Source organism: Strix aluco, chromosome 20 (genome assembly GCF_031877795.1).
Source record: "Strix aluco isolate bStrAlu1 chromosome 20, bStrAlu1.hap1, whole genome shotgun sequence".
NCBI classification, from domain to species: domain Eukaryota; kingdom Metazoa; phylum Chordata; class Aves; order Strigiformes; family Strigidae; genus Strix; species Strix aluco.
Window position 1 is genome coordinate 12,331,111 of NC_133950.1, and position 14,519 is coordinate 12,345,629.

The window sequence follows — 14,519 nt, forward strand, 5'->3', positions numbered from 1 at the left end:
GGTAGGTCCTGTCCTGAAGGCTGTAGTCCAGATACCCCAGGCAGAAAGTTCCACTGTGCACGGATGTTTTAGCAGCCTGTAAGTCTCCTGGGGAGGGACGGGTAATACAGATCCTGGTCCTACGGCATCCAAAGAATTCAAAGTCCTGGAACCTGCCATGACTTTGGAGTTGAGGATGAGCCTGGGAAAGTCCCACAAAGCGTGCATGAGTGGAAGGCGTCTTTCCTTGGCTGCATTTGGTTTTCAGCTCGCATATGCAGCTGCATTACTGGAGTTACACGCTTCCTTCTCAGGGAGAGACTCTGTGGCCATAAGCCCAGGGGTTGCCACCACCCTTGCCCTTACATCAGGGTAGCTCTGGCCACCCATTGCAGCTGTGCGGGGAGATGGAGGCCAGACACGGCCCCTGAGCTTCTCTTGTTCTTTCTCACTCAGACTTTGTATTCATTATTTCTTGAATCTGTAATAAAATGCAGCCAGGGAGGGAAATAGGGGGTTTTTTTTGAACTGTACAGGAGGGCATGAAACAGAAGGGGAAGCACAGCAGGTTTTGCTTTTGTCCCATCAGATAATTCTGGGTATAGATAAGATGGAATCGCTTAGAAAAAGTAATAAAAGCTGTGATTTCTAAATCCCCTTACTGGGCCCAAGTGTCCAGGTCTGAATGCAGTCTCAGGTCTCAGCCCCCCCAAAGCAACTCTGTGCTTACCTCCTGCTGATGCCCACCCCCACCTCGATCCCTTTGCCCCAAATGTCTTGAGCACACGTGGCAGCAGCGGAATGGGAGTGCGGGGATGGAGGGGGAAGCCTTTGCCTGACTCTTACATGCGAATGAACAGAGTCTCTGTTAAATTCAGCTAGAATTGAGCGACAGGACTGGAAGCTGCTCAGATGAGGACAGGTGGACCCCAAATTATTCTGTGACATAAAGCTGCCTTCCTTGGGATCCCAGGCTAAAGGGTGTGTGCATTACCCAAGGGCAGAGAGAGCAAGAGCTTCTCAGTTTCACGAGACAGCTCTCCCAGACAGTGTAGGACCTTCAAGCATCCCTGCATCAAGCAGATGTACAAGCCAATGACCTGCAAAAATTATCTTAACATGCCCCCTATCACCCCCCATGATGATTTAAGTCCTTAGCTAGGAAGTGCAAAGCTGAAGTTGAGCGCAGCATTAGGCAGCCTGGTAGAGCTTATTAAATTAATAGTGCACTAAAGAATTGAGGGGAGGTGAGTTGGAGGGGGGGAAAGGGAAAGAGAAGGTTTGTAACATCACTGAGATCTCCTTGCTACCTTCTGGCATCTTCAAGAGGCTGGAAATGTGGGACTGCATCCAGCTGTCTTCTCTGGGGCAAAATTCCTTTGGCTTCTGTGGGAGGTTTTACCCAAATAAGGACTGCAGGATCAGACCTGTTATTGTCACTGCAATTAACATTTAGATCCACATCTAACACGAACTGTTACAGGCTGGTTAGGGAGAAATTTAATTTGCTCTAAACAGCTTGATGGGAGAGGAGCGTGAAATGTCCTAGTTATGGTAATTTCATGTGTTCGAGTCTACAAAGGTGGATTTTCAGCCTGGGGTCTTATAACCCCGATATCTGCTGCAGCCATCAACCTAAGCGTGCTTTGGGACGCGGAGGTTTGGGGCCAGGCCCCGGCTGTGCTCGGTGGTGGGGTAAGCCCTTTACACCGGCTGGCAGGCTGTCGGATCACCACGGACATGCTCAAAGCTATAAAGGCCCACGCTCATCTTGGGCTGTTACGGCACCGATGACTCAAACAGCATTTGTGTGGTACGGGGCGGGCGAGAGCCTGGATCTGCCCCGGCGAGGCACAGAGCAGCATCGCCCCAGATGTGTTTTCCCTTATCAGACACAACCATGAGCTTTAGTTTGTGTATCGGGACACTGGTTTCTGCCTTTTTGCTGTCGGGGTTTGTATGCAGGTATCCATGAGGTCTATGGTTTCTGCCCCGTCGACCTGCTCTTAGAGGCTTTGGACCTGCTTTTTCTAACAACCCCCAACTTTCTTTTCTATCCTTATGTATTTCCTTCTTTCCCTTTTCTCCCAGGAGTTAATGTAACTCAGCCATAAAAACTGACTTGGAGATGAAACTTGGCATTTAAGGTCCCAGCCCGGGAGCAAATGAAGTTACCAGTTATAAACACACACCAAAATCTGTTTGGACATGCTGAAATTACAGGAGCAGAGGATAAAAAGGATCCAAGAGGTTTTATTTTGTTTTAACTTCTGCAGCTCCGTGTGAGTTTGCAGCCGCTTGCCTGGCACAAGATGGGACCTCTTGGTGTTTTTCTTCTCGTTATAATTAAAGCCAATGAACTCCTGCTGTCCTGGGCTGGTCAGCACCAGGATTCCCAGGGAGGTGGTGGAGTCCCCATCCCTGGATGTGTTTAAGGGTTGTTTGGATGAGATGTTGAGGGATGTGGTGTACGGGAGAACTTTGTAGAGTTGGGCTGATGGTTGGACTCGATCATCCCAAGGGTCTTTTCCAACCTGAACGATTCTGTGGGGTTCCCAGCTGTATACCCCTCATCTCATCGCCCATGTGTGGGTCTGCCCAGAAGGAAAGGCAGGGACTATCCCCTGGCAGATGCGCACAGAAGAGCAGGCAAGAGCTGTAAGAAAAATCAAGGATTTGGGCCTTTTCAGGGCCTCTCCTGTGTGTCTTCAGACATTACAGTGACAGGTATGAGATAGACCGGTAAGTGCACGCAGGTGATAGACAGGGATATGGCAATGAGAGATAAGAGGCTTCATTTTTATAGGAGGAGGTGCTGGATTGCTAATATTTATGGCACGGGACGCTTTGCCAATTAAAGAGTAAATCATGGCAGATAAGAGGCTCGGAAGCGCTCACAACACACAGAGACGATGGTTGGCGGCAGCAGCGCACCCGTGTGCTGCGGCAACTTCTGCCCCGTGTGTGTGTGTTGCAAACCGGGATGGCGATGGGTACCCCGATTTCCCCCCACCTGGGCTCTGCGCTCGGGGTTACCTGTGCCAGCGCAACGCCCCAGCCGTTGCCCCTGGTGTCATTCCAGGTTTCCTGCGTGACCGTGTTGCTCCCCACCGTGGGTGAGCAGCTGCAGCCGTGGGCCGAGCCTGTTTGTTATGCGTGTTACGGCCATCAAGAGCGAGGGTCGATATGATGTTTAATATGCTTCATGCATAGCGGAGTCGCTTTGGTCCATCAAGTCACTAATACACATTCTTACAGGGCTGAGTATCATTTATTAAACCTGGAGGCATGCCAGGGAGGGTGGGGGCCAGGGCCCCTGCTGCTGCTGGGGAGGGGGGGAGCAGCCAGCGGTGCTGGCGGGGTGGTACCCGCAGTGCCGGGGAGGTGAGAGTTTGCAGGAGAGCTGCACATGCACAGAGAGTTATTTGTCGTGCCTCATTTATGGGAAATGAAGTAAATCGTGTTTGGAACACCCGCTGCTGTGCAACACGCTCAGGGGCTGGGGGTCTCACTGGCTGAGATTGTGCAGCATCTCTCCAAGAGCCACCCCCCACCTCACTCTTCCCCCCCAGAGGCTGCCACCGCAGCGCTCTGCACTCTCTTCTTTTTAATTTTTAAATATTTTAATTTTTAAATCTTTTAATTTTTATATTTTTTATTTTCAATTTTTTATTTATTTTCAAATTTTTATTTATTTTCATTTTTTATTTTTAATTTTTATTTATTTTTATTTTATTTTTCATTTTTTATTTTTATCTTTTAAATTTTTTTAAAAAATGTTTTCAATTTCTTAATTTTTAATTTTTTTTTTTTTCTTTTTCCCATTTCCCCATCACTTTAAAAAAAATAAATAAATAAATGGCGGTTGTTACTCGCGGCGGGGCCGGGCGCGGGGCGGCGCTGCGCGGCGGCGGGGCGGGCGCGGCGCGGCGGGGCGGTCGCGGCGCTCGCTCCCCCCTGCGCGGGCCCCGGCGCGGAGCCGAGCGCGCCCGGCGGAGCCGAGCGGCGGAGTTACATTGTTGGGAGTTTTGCAACAACTCCGCGGCCTCGTCTGCGCTCCCGGCGCTGCGCGGGGCCGCCGGTGCGGGGCTGCAGCCGCCGCCTCCTCCTCCTCCTCCGCCCCTTGGGCTTTTTTTTCTTTTTTTTTTTTTTCCCTTCCCCCCTCCCTCTCCCCCTTTCGCTTTGATTTCGCTCTCCTCCCCTCTGCGCGCCCTGTGTGTGTGTTTTTCGCCGCCGATCTTCACCAAGCCCCTTGGCATGAGTTAAGCACCAGCTATGGACACCAAACACTTCCTGCCACTGGGTGAGTTTTGTTCCGAAAAAGATTCTCCATTCCTGCGGGTGGGGGGGTTAAAAAAAAAAAGGGGAAAAAAAAAAAAAAAGCTCCTGACCTGCCCCCTCCTCCGCTTCCCCCTCCGGCAGCCCGCACCGGGGAGGCGGCGGGCGGGGGATGCGCGGCAGCCCCGCGGGGAGAGTTGGTGTCAGCGCCGGGGAAAGTGCCGGGCGGGCCTGCCCGTGGCCCCGCTCCGGCCGTCTTATTTTAGTTATTATTTTGGGGTTGTTTTTTTGGTTGTTTTTGTGTTGTTTTTGTTGTGGTGGTTTTTGTTGGGTTTTTTTGGTTTGTGTTTTTTTTGGGTGTTTTTTTTTTTTTTTTTTTTGTCTTCCCGAGGCGCAGCCTGGGGGACGGCGGGCCCCGGGCGGGGAGCCGAGCCCAGCTGAGCCGAGCCCAGCCGGGCCGAGCCCAGCCGGGCCGGGCCGGGCGAGCGGCCGCCGGCGGCGCAAGCGGTATTTTCAAACGGGGCAGCGGGCACCCGGGCCCGGCCGGGAGAACCCCCTCCCTGCCCGGGGCCACTTCTGCAGGAGGGCTTGGCAGCTCGCAGTTCCCCCTCTTGCTTTTCTTTCTCAGTTTCTCTTTTTTTTTTTTAAAATTTTCTTTCCTGCCTTTTCTCCCTCTCCGCCTCTCCCCGCCAGCATCTGGACCCCCAGATGCTGCGCCCGCTGCTCGCATCATCCCTCACTGGCAGCTCCCAGAAGCTTGGGGACCCTCCTGCCTTTTATTTTTTTTTTCCCCTGCCTCTCTTCTTTTAGTTACATTTTAAAACCTATTTCCAGCTGGAGTTTGCCATCCTTTCGGTGACTGAGTCAAGTCCTGGCTTGTAAGGGCGAATGCCTCCTTGCGTCTCGGTTTCAGGAGAAGTGATATTGCAGAGCTCAGTGTTCAGGGTGGGGGGAAGAAAAGTTTTAGCGAAGTAGCCAGGCGCCAAGTCTAGGCGAGGGGGGAGAGGGACCAATCCTGCCATCTCTGTAGCCGCTCAGCGTGGCAGCGCGTGGGCTCCCAGCCTCCGGCCGAGCAAGCCCACGGCCAGTGGGAACATCCACTCCAGCTTCCCTGGGCTTTAAATCTGTGCTTAACCTCTGCTGGCCTGTGGTGGTGTGTTTTGTTTGTTTGTTTCTTTTTCTTATGTTGGGGTTTTTTTTTTGTTTTGTTTAAGAATTGCGATTTTAGTTGTTCCTTTCGAAGAGCGGAATAAATATAAACACCATCACAAGGTCCCCAGCTAGCCCTGCCTCCCGGGAGGGTTTCCAGGACTGCTGTGGTCTGGGGACTTTGGCAGGGAGAGCCTGGCCCCATGGGCTGGCAGGTCTTCAGCTGGCATCTACTTTCCCCCAAAATCATGGTTTTACAGTGCCCCTCGTTGATTCAGCTGTGAGGTGGGAAGCGCTGCTGGGTTGACTTACCCAGAGTTGCTGCTTGGGCTAAAAGCATCTCACCTGCAGTGTCCCCCGGGAGCGGGTCCTGCTTTCCGAGTCAAACCGACTCCTTTTGGGTGGGTCAAACGCAGGTGTCGGGGATTGAAGCAGAAAGCGCCGATTTCTTGCCGCACAAAAGTGGTTTTAGTCTTAGGGGTGGCTGTTGCGAGATTTACATTTCCCTTGATGCTCGCGTGGAAGACAGTCCAAACCTCCGCTGATACGGGCAGGATCAGGCCCCTACAGATATACTTGAATTTTCTTTCTGACCTGAGCTCTCCTGATACTCTACAAATGCTAAATAATATGTTGTGTTATTAGTCATGTTGACTTTGACAGAGATGGGGGGGGGGGGGGGGGGGGGCGTGTGTCACCTTGCTGCTGGCATGGGTAAGGATTTTCACCCTGGTGCAAATCAAAAACAACTGATTTATCTGCTCATTTATAAATGTATGTGTGCGTATGGCGGGTGAGGGTGGGTCTTTGCACTGTGCGGTGCAGCACACCGGGAGCATCCAGAGGAAAAACAAGGCGGCCAGCCCAGGCCAGCGGTGCTGGGTGGGGGTTATAACTTCGCATCGCTGGCTTAGGAGAGAATTCAGCTGCCTGCGGGAGCTGTTTAGGGTGTGTGGTCTGGGTTTGTGTCTGCTGCGTGTTGTGCTGCTGCAGAAGCGACTCCTAAACTTTATCCACCGGCCTTTGGCCACCCATCACTGGAAAAATCAGAAAAAAGGGCGGTGGGTTCTGCAGGTTTTGGAGGGGGAGATCTTGGTCCTGCTCTGAGGATGGGAGGCAGGTAGAGCCTGAAAGCGTGCGAGCACTTTGTAGGAGCCTCGAGGAGTGCGAGCAGAGACCTCACCAGTGAAACCAGAGCAGAACTGGTGGGGCTGTGGGGCGTTTTGGAGGTGGGCTCATCCAAAATACGCTGGGTCCTGGCTTTGCAGAGCACTAGGGTGTTTGCCAGCCCCGTCCCCTAGCACGGTTGGGAGCTGCTGTTTGCAAGCTGGCGCTGGGGGGAAGTAGCCAAGCTGGTGGAGTTTGTTTCCCTGCACACACCAGTATGGGCCTGAGCTGGAGAACTGGAGCAACTGGGGGCCAAAATCAGGTTCTGTTACTGTGTGGCCCCATCAGAATCTCAGCTCAGTTTGGCCTAAACCCGGTGGAGGTTCCTAGCCAAGTCCTGCCTGTGGTTAGACTCAGATAACCCCGCTGATGTCATGGGTGGAAGCGTGGCCAGCGCTGGGCACTTTTAATAGTAGTATCTCATTTTCCTGCTTGTCTCGGGCGCTGCTGGCAGATGCCAGGCAGCGGCTTCCCACAAGGACAGCACGTCCCCAGGCATCTCCCGGGCTGGATGCCCTTGCCCTGCAGCTCTGTCTGCTGTCCCGCTCCCCGGACAACCTGCAGCCTGATGGCGGGGTCTGTGGGCAGCCGGGCTGCCTACGCCTGCCCCGTGTCTGTCTGTCTGCCTGCCTGCAGCTGTCCTGCGTGGCGTGGGTACCACCGCAGCCCTGGTGAGGCTTGGAAACACCTCGGCGTCCAGCGGATGCTGCCTTAGAAGCTGACTGGGGCTATAGATCTCCCTTTACTAGTTTTTAAATGATTGGGGATGTCTTGCTTTTGTTCCTATATGCTGTGCCGAGTCTCCAGGAGGAGGAAAATCAAGAAAAAGCCATCACACGAGTGCTTGCGAGGCTGGGGGAGGATTGTCTCCAGCCTGGTGGGGTGCATGTGCTGAGGTCAGGCTTGCACAGGGCCAGGCTGGGGACTGATGTGCAAACCAAGGAACGTGGTTCTTCGGGTTGCTGCTTGCTCCCAAAGCTCCGACCATTGCAATCCTTTTATTGCTTCGTTTTCTTCGTTGCCCATTCCCCTAAGAAGGTGGTAGCTCCTGGGGAGCAAAAGAGGGATGGTGAGGTTGGGGAGCCCTCCCTCGAGGCTCAGTCTCATGGAGGGAAGAAACAGTTAATGGGTGTCCGAGGCTGGTGCTTCCCTCCCGGAGGTCAGTTCACCGGGTTGTAACCTCTGCGAGTCGCACAGCCGTGCCAGGGACGCTGCAGCTGCTCAGGATGTGGGGTGAGAACTGGCCGTGCACAGCCCTGCCGAGGCTGGAGCAGGAACACCTCCGAGGAAAACAGCAAAACAACCCCCAGTGTCCGGCTTGGTGGGGAACAACCTGGAGCATGGGGGCTGGTTTGGGTGGAAGAGGGAGTGTGAGCGTCCATGAGACATCTTCATCCCACAGCCCATGGCCTTGCCGTCGGGCACGTGGCGGGGATGAGCCTGGATGCTGCGCAGAACCCGAGGCAGATTGGTGGGAGCCTGCGTCTGGGTTGAGACCTCAGTGTGATCCTCAGTTTGGCTTCTTTTACCTTCAGAAATTTACAGCAGAGAGGAAAATCCATAGGGAGGAAAAACTCTGACAGATGCAGAAAGTGTCACGGCTTGTCCAAGCATCCCTGTGAGGAAGGAGAATCCTCTGCCCCACATCTGGAGAATGCTGGCCGGCCCCATGGGGCTGCTGGTGCTGCACCAGAGAGAAGCCTCGTAGGAGCAAGAGAGAAAGTATAGTCATGTCCTGGTCTCTCTTGCTAAGCGTAGTTTAGGGCTCGACCTCTCCCAATTGACATATGCAAAACAAGCTGGGAAGGAATTTTTGCCTTTTTCAGAATCTGGGCTGTGACAGTTAAATAAATCCTCTGAGGGTCCCTGAGTTTACTCCACATTGTCCTGCTGTGTTGGAGAGAGCGTTTGTGTTTCTCATATTTAGGGCATTTTATTTATTTAAAAGAGAGCGGGGGAGAAAGCCACAGAATTTTAGTTATTCATTGCAAATATTATTATTGGCATTTTGCTCCTGTTGAAAAAAAATCAAGGGGGGAATCAAAACATTTCACTGGAAAATACACCCTGGCTTCGTCCCACCCACATCTTGAAAGCGAAAATAAATATTTATTAAGAAACGGGTTAAAAACCTTTTTGTTGAAGTATTGTTTTTTGGGAGCAGGGGTGGATTCCCATATGCCACAGCTCTGCCACCCGGCTGAATTATTATTATTTTTTTGTATTATTTTGCAGGACAGTTAAGAAAGCAAACACCAGCGGAGCTGTGGGTGCCGCGGGGCGGGGGCTTGGGCTTTGGGATGTTCTTTGGTCCTGCCTCTTGCACAGGGCGCACGTTCCTACGAGCATCCCGGCGCCTTTCGGGGGGGGACACCATGTGTGAGCAGGGTATTCCCCTGAGGCTCTCGGCTGCCTGAAATCACCGAATCATTCTTGCTATAAATATCCCACGACCTCACTGCGGGAGGCGGTGAGACAGCAAGAGGCCGCGGCCCTTGGAAAGGGGCTTAACCGAGGGTGGTGGTGATGGAGCGGGGATGGCGAGGGGGTCCCTGTACCCCAGCCGAGCTGGGCTGCTGGTGATAACCGAAGCCGGGGACACCTCAAATCACTGCCAGCCAATTGCTGAGTATTGCAGGGACCTTCCCTGGGAGCTCGGTAACCTAATTGGGCTCTAATTAATCCTGTTCTCTGGCTCGGATCCTCGGCGCGTCTCCCCATCATCACCTCCCTTTGCGGAGGAAGGAACTGGGTCTCTCCTCCCTGCTGCCGGCGGTGTGAAGGGATGCTGGGCAGAGCGAGCACGCTGCCGGTGCAGGATCCAACCCAGCAGTTCCATAATTGCTTCCTAAAAGGCCCAGGTGGGCTCTCAAAGTCAGTATAGCTACAAAGCAATAGGGGAGGCAGCCTGGGTGGTTTTATTTTAATTGATTTTGTCAGGAGTTGCTGTATTTTATTACATTTAAAGACTAGACTCTGGGATAACTTTGAACGTTTGACACACACACAAAAAGCAGCTTTCTGACATTTTCCTCTTTGCTTGTCTTTTATTTTATTTCTCCCCTCTCCTCTTCCTCAAAGGAAAGCGTGTGCCTGGAGGGAGGACAGAGGAGGAGGGAGGAGTGGTTGTGTCTCTCCAAAGGCTGCTCGAACATCAAGGCAGCGCAAAGCAGACGAAATAATATTGCAAATAAGGATTTAAAAAACCCTACAGAAGGATCCCCACACATGCCAGCCAGCTCAAACTGCTAGAAGATTTTCAGACAGAAGCAATTTAGCCTGGGAAAATGCTCTATTGTTGAGATGGAAACTGGCTGGGAGAACTTGCCTTTTCTGACAACGTTTTGCTTAGCCAAAGCAAAGTCAGGGAAACAACCTGAGTTTTTATTTAGAGAAGAGTGAGCATTTCAAAATGGAGGGTGTTTTCTGAGATAAACAGGGAACAATTCCTTTGCAAGAAAGGGAAGAAAGGGTTCAAATTAAGCCCAAATGTAGCTCCCCTTCTTTGAAATTTTGTTTAACGTGGAGTTAAAAAATAATCCTGTTCAAACAGACCACTGGTACGCATAAAATGGTTGGGTTTGTTTTTTTTTATTGTGATCTACAATAAAAAGTTTCAAGGTTGCACCTTGGGGCTGTAATTCTGATCACAGCCCTGTTTGTGCCAGCTCCTGCCTCTGCACATCAGGAGGGGACGGATCTTGCCTTGAAAACTCATAGTCTGCCCAGATGAGACAGATACAGGGTGGGAAACTGAGGCACGCGGGTGCGTCTGAGCGCCAGCGAAGCTGGGAACGGGGCCCGGAGCGAGGGCGTGGGGTGGTTGTGAAACCTCGGCTGGGACGGCGGCTTCCAGCCCCGCAGAGCAGATCCGTCTGGGATCTGAGCTCTGTAGGGCTCCCGTGGGCTTTTGAGGGTCCCAGCTCCTGGTAGCCAAAAAAACCCCAAGCTGCTTTTTGGCCTGGGAGCAAAGAAGAGCTGGCGGTTGGGGTTTCTGTGTAAGCCAGGTGCTCCCAAACCAGAGGGCGAGGATGAAACACCCTGAATATTTGTTTTATTAAGCATCGAGAGCAGGGCTTGCATCCCTGCTCTGCTCCAGTGGAAGGTGGTTCCTCTCACCGTGGGCATTGCTCCTTCTTTCAAACCCTGGGGGATTTTATTTTTTTTTTGAGGTTAATCTCTTGGTTTTGGTGGGCCCTGGGTGGAGGTTGGTGGTGTATTTGGGTCTTGTCTGAGCCATAACCCTTTCCCTGGGTTGCATCGGATGTGAGATCACTGCGGAGCGAAGAGATAAAAGGTGCAATACTGGTATTTGTGACCAATAAAATGGTAATAGGCTTTTCCATCTGGTTGTTACTTTTCATGGTCTCCTCTTTTGTGGAGTTTTGGCTTTCTTCAGCTTTTACGGACTTTAAAAAAAAGAAAAAATAAGGGGAGGGGGAGCTGAGGGCAGCCGTGGAGCCCCCTGAGGTTTACAGCCCCCTCAACTCATGGAGCAAATCCTTTGTGCTGGGGCTGCCAGGAGCGGATTAGGGAGGGATGCCCCGTCTGCTTTCAGCTGTGCGGCGCTGGGCGCGAAGGCAGAATCATTTGATTATTGTTTTTCCATTTTTGGCTGACAAGTAAGTGCTGGAAAGTTTTGGTTTTTTTTGGGGTGTTTTTTTCTTTTTTTTTTTTTTGCTGTGAACTCTGTGGGCTGCTGCGAGACAATTCTGTTGTGGGCAACGCGTCTCCTACGTGCCCATTACAGAGTCGAAATGAGGCAATGGCAGCGGTGAGGCAAGAGCGGAAAGAGAAGCGCGGGAGAGGGGGTGCGAGATCCGCCTGGAGATGTGGAGGTGACGAGACAGGGTTGGCACGGATTGTGATGGAGGAGGCTTGATCCGAGCGGGTGAGCGATGTCAGAGGCATGAAGGGGCGTAGAGAGGAGCAGGGTCAGAGGCAGGAGCAGACCCGGGGGCATTGCATCGAGCTGGGGAAGCTGTTTTGGCTGCTCCCAGAGGAGTGAGGGATGGGTGAGAGCAGTTTGCCAGCGCTGTGGTTTCCCTGCCCGGCACCTCAGGGAGCAGCAGCCTCTCCCCAAGGACCTGTGTGCAGGTGGGGGCTCTTGCAAAAGGGGGGAAAAAAAAGAGAGTCCCCCTTTCCCCACCGGCCATCCTTGCCAGACCGTGCAGGACTCCCCTTCTGCCCCCACCTCCTCCTTTTGCTGCCCCATTTTTGTAAGATGAGTGACTTTATCAGGCCTGGGAAGCTGTGAGCTCTGCCTGGTGTGGAGGAGCTGTGGCCTCTAACGCTGCCGAGCAGGGCCTGGCCGGCGGCAGATAACGGCGTATCGGTGGCAGGTTGTGCCCGAGATGCTCGCTCACACCGTGGTGGGGTGATGCATGGCCCCGTCTTGCTTCGCATCAGTGTTTGGGCTGCTACTGGAACCCCCCTTCGCACCTCACAGCTGCCCTGACCCACACCCGTGGGGCTGCAGCCTGGGGGGAGGCTTTGAGGAGGGGCAGGGGTCCCTGCGAGGGACCAGACGACTTCAGCAAGTGGAAAACCGCTGGCTCAGAGCTCCGCACCTGCCCGGCCGGCCCTCCCTTTTGACCTGCACTTGTTCAAGTGTGACTTTCAATTGATCATAAAAATCCGGCGTGATTCACAGCGCTTCTGCCCTCCAGCCTGCCGGGCTCCGTCTCTCCGCATTCGCTTAGCGTGAGAGAGCGAATTGCCCTCCAGTTCATCCTCCTCATTCCTAATGGGGAGCTGTTGCTTTCTGGGTCTGCTCCCCTCCCATGCACTCCTTGAATTATAATACATTAGAGATGGTGGCTTGGCATTTTAATTTAATTTTCTCTCTTTTTTTTTAATTTATTAAGAAAACCCATTTCAGTGCAAGCTCCCAAATGTCGGGGTGGGGGGGGAGGGAGGGAGGGAGGTGCAGCTCCCTGCTCCATCCCAGCGAAGACCCCGTGTGCATGCGTGTGCGTGTGGCTCACAGACAGTGAAATTGCACCCTAGAGTTATAAAGCAATTGTCTAGCTCAGCAGCAGAATGAGCATGAAATGGTGCAGAAAGCAACTAAATAAAATTGGGTAAGGCAGATGCATGAAAATAATGACATCTCTATACCGTAGTCAGGCACGCTTGCTCTTTCTCGCACACGCAGATAAACTTTTATAACAGACTTTGCATTTATTTTCCCAGGAAACTCTCCTGAAATGGAGATGTGTGTTAGTGTGCTCTGAGCCCTCACACCCCCTCTCTGTGTTCCTGGGGCTGTTGTGCTGTGCATCGCTGCCCCTCTCCTCCCCCGCCGCCTTCCCCGTCCCCCTTTTCCCTTTTTTTGTTTTCAGAGCAAGATTTTTATGCTCAGTCAAACACCAAAACGATAACCTTTGCGACTTCATTTCCCTTTGGCCGTGGTGGCCATGCCGGGCTGGGGGGAGCATTGCGGGCTCTCGGGGGTGACTGGCCATGTCCTGTGCAAACTGGATGAAGAGTTGCTTTCCTGGCTTGCTCTTGCTCTGGAGTTTTCTCTTTTTTTTCCTCCCTGGATGGTGGCGGCTGTAAGGACGGGACCATGTGGGCTGTTGCATAGAGCTTTGGGACGTGAGAGCAGGGATGGAAAACTCGGGTCGGTCCGCTGGCTGCATCCCTGCATCCCTCCTCCCTGGTGATGGCTGGTGGCACCAGGGCCACCCGCTGCCACCCTCCGTATTTATCCGGCTGCACAGGTTAAAAATACCCCAAACTGGGGGTCTGGAGAATTGACCGTAACTGCAGTTCCTTCCCAGACACCCTCCCCGGTGCTTCCTCTGGGCTCTGTGCTGCTGTCCCTGCTCTAATGCTGCCCCGGAGCCTTTGGCCTGGGCAGGGGCACATTCCCCCATCCACTCCTGGGAAGCTGATACGTTTCCCGGACGCAGTCTGGCCTTTCGCTCCTCTTGCCCTGGGATCCCCACGAGGCTGGGAACAAGCTGCTAATCTTCCCACCCAAGAGGTCCTTTAGGTGACATTAAGGCTGTGTCCCTGCTGTCCCCGTGCCCTCCTGTCTCAGAAGGCATCGCTGGGCACTGCTCTGTGTGCTCGTGGTTCTGGGGATGCCCTTTCATGATGGGGCGCTGCCTGCTGCATCCTGCCTGGGCTGGCTTATCGCAGGGATGGGGAGTGGGTGGCAGCAGTTGGGCTCCCCCAGCCTCCCCAGTCTGCTGCTCCCCTGTTCAGAGAGCTCAGGACTGAGCTGGTCGTGGATCCTTTCCCTCTCTGCAAGGAAAATAAAGCTCATCCTTTGCGCTGCTGGGATTGCTGCACCGGAACTTGGGGCTCACCGCCCAGGTTTTTGCAGCAAAACCTCCATCTCTTGATTTTTCTTTGCTGGGACGTGTCCCTGGGGTCCCAGATCAGCTGCTCTGGTGCTCTGCCCGCTGCCTCCCTGTCACATGCAGACCAGCGCGGATCCCGGGGTTGGCTGGGAGCCACATGTGGGCTGCACAGCCCCAAATCGCAGCGTGGGACATGTGCGTGTTCCCCTCCTCACTGCCTGCCAAAACCCAGCTCCTCGGGAGAGAGGCAGAGGAGGAGGCTTCCCTGCAGAGATTGCTCTGCCTCTGGGCAGATGGATGCTGAGGCCCTGCCAGTGTTTTTGCTGGTGTGGAGCCACAGCACCGGAGTGGAGAGCAGGGAAGTGCACACATGCAAAAATCAGTGTGAAGGCATAAATCAGGCCGAGAGTGAAAGGTTAAAGAAATCCAGAGGAAGCGGAGTGTTGTGTGTGATAGAGAGGGGTTTCCTGTACCTACACAGGCCACCCAGGCTCCTTTCCTGTCAGGGTAAACCTGCTAAATCTGAAACTTTCTGCACCCCTAAGCAAATTTGTGGTCTGCTGGATGGGCACATTGTGAGCAAGCCGTGCCAGCCATGGTGTTAATACTTTGTGCCTTACAATATGCTCTCCC

The 14,519-nt window shown here is 53.2% G+C and overlaps 1 protein-coding gene across 1 annotated transcript in view; it reads left to right on the top strand.

The window, feature by feature from the left end:
• The first annotated feature begins 3,260 nt into the window (after window positions 1-3,260).
• The window catches only part of RXRA (retinoid X receptor alpha), a 112,465-nt gene continuing 101,206 nt past the window's right edge, over window positions 3,261-14,519 (top strand). Inside the window, exon 1 of the mRNA XM_074845927.1 lies at window positions 3,261-4,282. Coding sequence (XP_074702028.1) covers window positions 4,255-4,282 — 28 coding nt within the window. The 5' untranslated portion in view covers window positions 3,261-4,254. The remainder of the gene's footprint in view (window positions 4,283-14,519) is intronic.